The sequence below is a fragment of the Kryptolebias marmoratus genome, linkage group LG14 (assembly GCF_001649575.2).
Source record: "Kryptolebias marmoratus isolate JLee-2015 linkage group LG14, ASM164957v2, whole genome shotgun sequence".
In the NCBI taxonomy this organism is placed as follows: Eukaryota; Metazoa; Chordata; class Actinopteri; order Cyprinodontiformes; family Rivulidae; genus Kryptolebias; species Kryptolebias marmoratus.
This window is the reverse complement of record NC_051443.1, coordinates 7,646,196-7,653,811: the sequence shown is the minus strand read 5'-3', so window position 1 is coordinate 7,653,811 and position 7,616 is coordinate 7,646,196. Positions and strand designations below refer to the sequence as shown.

The 7,616-nt window shown below is 43.1% G+C and overlaps 1 protein-coding gene across 4 annotated transcripts in view; it reads right to left on the bottom strand.

Annotated features, from left to right (window-relative positions):
- LOC108245387 (unconventional myosin-XVIIIb) overlaps positions 1 to 5,198 on the bottom strand; it is a 59,797-nt gene extending 54,599 nt beyond the window's left edge. For 2 of the 4 annotated variants that reach the window (XR_005234013.1, XM_017432269.3), the window contains exons 1-2: positions 5,028 to 5,198; positions 750 to 903 (exon numbers count right to left, since the gene is read on the bottom strand). Coding sequence is in view for 2 of the 4 variants with exons in the window: in XM_017432269.3 (XP_017287758.1) it covers positions 750 to 788 (39 nt within the window). In the remaining 2 variants the exon portion in view is untranslated. Of the gene's footprint in view, positions 1 to 745; positions 904 to 5,027 lie in introns of those variants that run through there. The other 2 variants (XM_017432268.3, XM_017432270.3) reach the window with 2 other exon arrangements.
- Between the last annotated feature and the right edge of the window lie 2,418 nt (positions 5,199 to 7,616).

Here is a 7,616-nt window from a genome sequence, read left to right as displayed (position 1 = left end):
ACATTTAGTCATGCTTAGATCTGTTGGTTTAGCTTAGCTTATTTAGACAATTAGTTATCATTGTATCTTGTACCTGTCTGTAATTTTGTTTCATTATCATGTTCTGTAACTTTGTCTGTAATTTTGTTCTTGTGTTGTAAAGCACTTTGAGTCGCCTTGTGCTGAAAAGTGCTATATAAATAAATGTACCTACCTACCTATATCTCAGTCAAGTTAACAGATATTGAGCTAGGTTTGGTGTGTTAAGCAGTCAGTCACTCCCAGCTTATCCTCTGAGCACAAAGACATCTTGCAAAACCTAAAGATTGCACTCAACATTTACAAGGTTTGCCCAAAACAGCTGTACCTCTGTCCCTTTTCAACACGAGATGATTTTTCATTTCAAACTCTTCCTTCGAAGAGTGCTTGTTGTTTTATTTGAAACCTTTTAGACGTGATTTGACTAGCTCGTACAGTGTGAAATCCGGTTTGCATGGGCGGCACCAGCTGTAGGCCTGATGGTCGTTCCGATTGTCAGCCGCTGTTCGGCTCTGGAGACTAGCTTCAAGAAAGCTCTAACCGGTGCGCCGAGCACGCGAGGTGATTCATTCATCACAGCAGGGGAGACTTCGCAGCGACATGCCACGGTGACTCAGGGTTAGGACACAGAGACGCACTCGCTGTGTTTACCACAACACACACACACACACATAGAGTCAGTGATATCTTAAAGACAGAGTTAACACAGCATGCAGCAGCTCTGCACCTCCCTTCTGCTCCCACAGCTTTAAACGGGAGGACAGTGCCATAGTTTGGTGGTGGGTGTGGGGGTGAGGGGCGGCGGTGACCGGGAGGAGGGGGTCGAGCAGGTCGTCTCAGCGATGGCAGCCAGTGGAGGTGTGTGTGCGAGCAGCGTGACACAACCTAACAATGAATACGGTTACAAAGAGGGAAAAGAGGACATTAGTTATGGTGCATTTCATTCTCTCAGGCTGCCTCAGTCAGGGAGCGGCTGGCGTACAGGCCCACGACGACACCATCGAGGCTTCTTTTATTTCCCTTTTGAGAAACTATTTTTCACTCTTCCTGTCAGCTTGTTCTTCTTGTCATTACACACTTTGTTATTTTGAAGCTGTGCATTGAAAAACCTTATTATGAAAAACAACAAAAAAAACACATTGTGGTCTGCTCAAACCCACCTTTATAACAAAACTGCGATGAGAGCTCCTCAAAAGTGAAAAATTCAGAGAAATGCAAAGATCTGAAAAGAAAAAGCCACCTCCTTTTTTAGTTCTAGCGTTTTACGTATCAGGACATAATAAAAATGATGTGGTCTCTACCAGATTCTAAAATGAGTCCAATCTGTCGTCAAGTGAACAAAAACACACTACAGGTTCCACCGTGTCATTATTTACTGAACAATGTGGAAATAATGTGTCCAGCCCCTGATCCAGCAGCTTGTAGAACCTCCTTTAGCAGCAGAAACTCTCAGTAGTTGTTTTCTGTACGACTTTACCAGTCTCTCACATGGTTGTGGAGAAATTTAGGCCCACTCTTCTTTCCAACGTTGCTTCAGTTGTTCGTTTGCAGATGTTTGTTTCTTCTCAGCTTTCTTGCAGTTTAATCAGGTTGAGGTTCTGGACTTTGACTGGACCATTACAACACCTTGAATCTTTTCTTTTTCAGCCATTCTGTTGTAGATCAGCTGCTGTGTTTGGGATTATTGTTCTGTTGAATCATGGTCCAATTTGGTCCAAGCTTCAGCTGTCAGACAGATGGCCTCACATTTGACTCTAGAATCCTTTGGTCTACAGAGGAAATCATGATCAACTCAGTGACTGTAAGGAGCCCAAACCATCAGCTCTCCACCACCGTGCTGACAGTTAGTATGATGTGTTTGCACTAATCTGCTGTTTGGTTTTCTCCAAACATGCTGCTGTGCATTATGTGTAAATACCTATACTGGGGTCTTGTTGCCTATTCTGGTTGATTCAAATAAAAACTTTACTAAACTAAGCCATGCTGACAACTGGCAACCTTTCCAAACAAGCCATACTTGTTTAGTCCTGTCATGAACTTAACTTTTAACCTGCTAACTGAGTCTGAGATGGAGATCATGGATTTTTTTGCATTTCCTCTGAGCAAGGCACAGACTGACCTTGGGATAAACTTGCTGGGACGTCAACTCCTGGGAAGATTCTCAGCCGTCTTAAATGTTTGGAAACAACCTTTAACCCTCCTCAGATTGATGGGCAGCAACAGTTGCTTCTCCAAGGTCATTGCTGATGTCTTTCCATATTGGCATTGTGTTACCACACACCTGTATGCTCCAGAGCAGCAAACTGACAAAACTCCTGCTTTTATAGACACGATCACCGATGATGATACATTTGATCAGCAGCACCTGGATGATAGTGAACCTCTGAAATCTTGTGGAAAAGTGGACCTAGTTTTCCACACACAGATTGTCCATTTCGGCTTGGTTTTTATTTGTGCTTTCATACACTTGGGGTTAGACATGAATAATTTCAGAACCTGCTAAAGATCAATTTTATTATGTCCTGAAGCCAAAAAGAGAAAAAGACAAAGAGAGCAAACATTCTCTCTTTCATGATTAGATTTTCCCCCGACTTTATCAGCTAAACGGATATTTCTCTTGACCAGAAAGGAAATTTTATGTTCGGCAAACCTTGATCCAAAATAAATGTTAAAAACTGAAGCATTACAAATAAATAAATAATTCATTCATTCATTATGTTAACCATAACCCCATGAAAAGCGTAAAGCAACAGTTGTATCTAGAGCATGCTATAACAAAATGTGGCCCTATTAGGGGTTATATTATTATTAATGAAGGGTTTTAGTATTAGGTTTGAAAGTACTCTGGATGTCTACATTCTCATGAGAATATTATGTACTGACAACAAACATATAGTGTCTCTGTTAAAGTACTTATCCACATTTTGCCTGTTCCAGTCACAAACCTTAAAGTATTTTATTGGGATTTTCTGTGACAAACCAACACAAAGTAGCACATAATAGTGAAGTGGAGGGAAAACGGTACATGGTTTTCAAAGTTATTTGACAAATAATAAAATACAACTGTTCTGTGAAGGCCTCAAAGGTTCGTTACAGAACAAGTGATCACACAGCATCATGAAGACCAAGGAACACAGAAGACAGGTCAGAGATTAAGTTGTTGAGAAGATTAAAGCAGAAGTGAGTTTATAAAACAAGCTCCCATGGAGCTTTGTTCAACCCATCATTTGAAAATGGAAAGAATCTGGTACAACTACTTGGCTGTCCACCTAAACCAGGGCTGGCCAATCCTGGTCCTGGAGTGCCACTATCCTGCATGTTTTCCTTGTTTCTCTGCTCCAACACACCTGATTCAGTGGTTAAATCACCTCTTCTCGTTCTGCAGAAGCCTGTTAATCACCCATTGATTTAAATCAGGTGTGTTAGAGCAGAGAAACAAGTAAAACATGCAGGATGGTGGCCCTCGAGGACCAGGATTGTCCACCCCTGACCTACACTGATAGGAAGGAGAACATCCCAGGGTAACTTTGGAGGAGCTGCAGAGATCTACAGCTGAGGTGGGGCAATCTGTCCACAGGACAGCTGCTAGCTGTGTACTCCAAAGATCTGACCATAATGGAAGAGTGGCAAAAAGAAAGCCATTGTTGAAAAAGAAAAGACAAAAGAAGTCCTGTTTGTCTCAAGCCATATAGGCCAGAGGTCCCCAACCTCCGGGCCATGATCCGGTACCGGTCCATGAGTCATTTTTTACCACAGAGAAAGAATAATTAACTTACAGTATATCCGTTTTTTAATTTTCGGAGTCTGAACGACATTTATTTTGAAAACTGACCGGATTCTCTCCACTACATTCGTCTATGACTCACTCTTGATGCACGTCAGAACGCTCATTCAAGTCACGTGATCCGTTATCGCTAAAAACAAACCCACAAGCAGCAAAATGAGTAAAAAACAAACGTCTCTGGAAGCCCTAGATGGGACCGTCTTGTTACAGAGAAACAGGCTCCTGATTCAGTGGTTAAATCACCTCTTCATGTTCTGCAGAAGTCTGTTATTCACCCATTGATTCAAATCAGGTGTGTTGGAGCAGAGAAACAAGTAAAACATGCAGGATAGCGGCCCTTGAGGACCAGGATTGTCCACCCCTGCTCTAGATGTTCAAAGCTGCTGGAGACAAACCCCAAAACACTTGCAGCTGGAACTGCAACAAAAGATGGTTCTACAAAATATTGACTCAGGGAGGCTGAATACAAATGAACGGCACACTTTTAAGATTTTCATTTGTGAAGAACTTATAAAAACCACGCATCAGTTTCCTTCCACTTCAGACTTCTGCCCTGCTTTGTGTTGGTCTCTCACAGATCAAGCACAGCTTTTTGTCCCGTTTAGCCCGTCCTACACCTGTGAAGTGCGATCAAACAAAGTTGTGCATCCCGGGAGTAGATCTTACCAAACCATTCACACACTTTTCATTCTTGTTTATTTCAGAGCTTCTCAAGTTTCAATCTAGCAGTCTCAGCTTTCTAAACTAATCCTAGGACGTGAGCTCAGGACGCAGGCCTGCAGAGAGAATCACTGATTAAACCGGACGGTGTCTGTGAATTCTCTGTAAACAACAGAACGGGACACTGTGCCGGTCACAAACCTTTTCTCCAAGTCATTTTAATTCTCATCTTCAGGGACACTGAATCCACCGGGCTTAGAATGAATTTGTTTTACAATTCGGCTCAGGCCCCGGGTTCAGTCTTCAAGTGTCAGTCACATGCTTGAATGAACGAATGTGACCCCACAGGGATTAAAAGAAAATTACCCAGAAACACAGCAGACAACAAAAATTGAGAAAAATCATAAAAAAAAAAAAAGATGAGACTCTGATTAGGTCAACAATGTCTGAACTGGTTTTATATTCAGCCTGAGGCCAATGTAGGATCACACACAGGCTCCATGTAGCCCCTCTGCCAGCCAGCTCTAATCAGGTAGAAATAAAACTCCAGAGAAAACGACTTTACCTCTAAATTTGGCGTACACGGGACACGTCAGGAACGCCAAGTGGAAAACCTTCCGAAACGGCACCGAAAGATCCTGAGGCTTGAAGGCAAATCCCGTGAAGGCCTAGAGAGCGTCTCCGCCGTCACACAAACTCCACCACAGACTCACACTGGGTGCAACTGACTGGGAAGAGGGGGGGTTGAGGAACCGGAGAGTCAGAAATAGAGCAACACACACTCTCTATAAGCAGCACAGAAGGCCCGACAGGCGATTCTTCTATAAATATCTGCAGGCACAAGGTGGAGGAAGGGGATACGACCCCGTTTGGAGAGCAGAAATAGGAGCTGAAGAGACGTTAAACAACCTATACAACCAATTAGACCAACCTACACTGCTCTTTTATTACTTACATGAATATTTTATCTGTTTCCCCTCAAACTCAACAGTAAACACACATGCTCAAGGGAGTAAAGAAGAAATAAAAACATAGGCAACAGAAGTTCCCATAGATTGGCTTTCTTTCTTTAAATCGTGCAAGTTTTAGGTACATTTCTTTATGTTTAGGAACCGCTGTGGTTTTGGGACTCCTGTTAAAAAAGCTGAACCAAAGAGATCTCTGCAGACTGTGCAGAACCACTTCACATGTCTGATAGCTGCGGCAGGGCTGGCCGTTCCTCCCAGAACGCAGCTGCACATGCGCAGATCTGCAGCGCATCAGCTGTCCGCTGAGACTGACAGCTGCAGCTGACAGAGAGGAGGAGGAGGAGGAGGAGGAGGAGGAAGAGGAGGAGCGTACTGATATCTGGGTGCGGGAGAGAATAGTCTGACATAGAAACGTTTTTGAACGCCGCTAACTGGCACCGTTTTAACATGACAGAGTTAAATGTGTACTTTGTGGTTGTGGTGGAGGTTTTTAAATTGTTTACATCAGTGGCATCATTTTGCAGTTCCTGTTTGACCTTTTTGCTGGGACTGGGTCTGCTTGCCTGGTCCCCGGGTAGAGACGGCAGAGGTGTCAGGGTGGGCATCCTGCAATCGGTTAGATTCCCGGCCACAACCTGTGGCAAAGCGCCATTTGGGTAAAGACACAGAAGTTCACAATCAATAGAACTAAAGAAAGAGTGCCAACGGAGCTGCTGCCTGAAACTCCAACATACAGCTCTACAGTAACAGCAAGACTTAAGTTAAAGACAAAATGTCTACATTGGTGGTGATTTAAAAAAAAAAATAGAAATGTTTATTACATCACAGGTGTTGTGTCAAATGCTTGGACTTTCTGTGGCCCCTCCCTCTGAAATGTTGGCATCTGTGTCCAAGAAAACATTCATTGAAAACTCAGTACTGGATTCTTTCCATCCACTGGGCCATTACTCTGTACAGGCACCCAATCTGTCCGGTCTCAGACCTCTGGTGTTAGATTATCCAGATAAATCCTGTTGGACACACTGACAAACTATTTGTTTGCAGGGTCAGGCCGTGTCCAAGAAGCGTTTGGCCCAGAAGGTGGTTTAGATCATCGTCTTTGCTTAAAGCAACACTAGAGAGCCTCCCCCCACTTGTGTGGTCTGTGGCAAGTCGTTTGCGTATTTATTTGATATCCTCAACATTCATTTTAGAGTTTTTTTAGGTCACAGTAGTCGATTAGCTCACATATTTGACAGCCACTAGTCGCCGAGCGGTTCTCAGTTGACTGGTTGACAGGTAAGGGGATTGTCATGCTTACTAGGTTCTAGTGGTCCACGAGAGCGTTAAAAGGCTCACTAGTTGGGACTTTTGGGCTACTAGTGTGGCAAAAAAAAACAACGCTTCGGACATTTGCTCCAACTAGTTCAAAAAGTGTTACCAGAACGCAGGGCCGTTGAGCTAGTGCGGCGTATTTGCAAATAGTGGACCAAGATGACGATTGGTGCTGAATAAATACACAAACGACTTGCCATATCGTTCTCCGTTAGGGACACTGCTACCGCTCAAGCTCATTTCAGGGGTCCTCGCCTGGAGGACATCAGTTCTGTAGGTCAGGTGATCCTCTGTTCTTACCTCTGCAGTGATTTGTTTCATGTGGGGTTATCCAACTTCTGCATGCTACTCCATTAACTTCAGACTGATCTTTGACATGCAGAGTATGGCTTCAAGGTGATGTCAGTGACTGAGTTCCACATTTCTGCAAAACGGTCCTACCTTGAAACACATCAGTATTGCAAGATGCTGAATGATACTTCATTGGTGCCAAAAGCCTTTTCTCTGTATAACTTGGTTGTTTGGAGCTTGTTTGGCCCCATTTCACCACCCGCCTGACTTATTTAAGAGTACCACTGCATTAGCATTAAAGCACCACTAATGCAATTTATGTTAAAATGCTCTGTATCTTGTTGCACAGCTTTGCAAACTATACACCAGAACCTGCGGCTTGACTGGTAAGTATGCTATGACTTTTGGCAGCTGTACGTTTCACAAGATAAACAAAATGTGCAAAAATACTGTTGAAAAAAAAAAAAGAAAAATCAATGGGATTTTGGCAAAAAACATGTTAAAACCAAGCCCTCTTTGGAGCTTAACAGCTCAGACCATATATATATATATATATATATATATATATATATATATATATA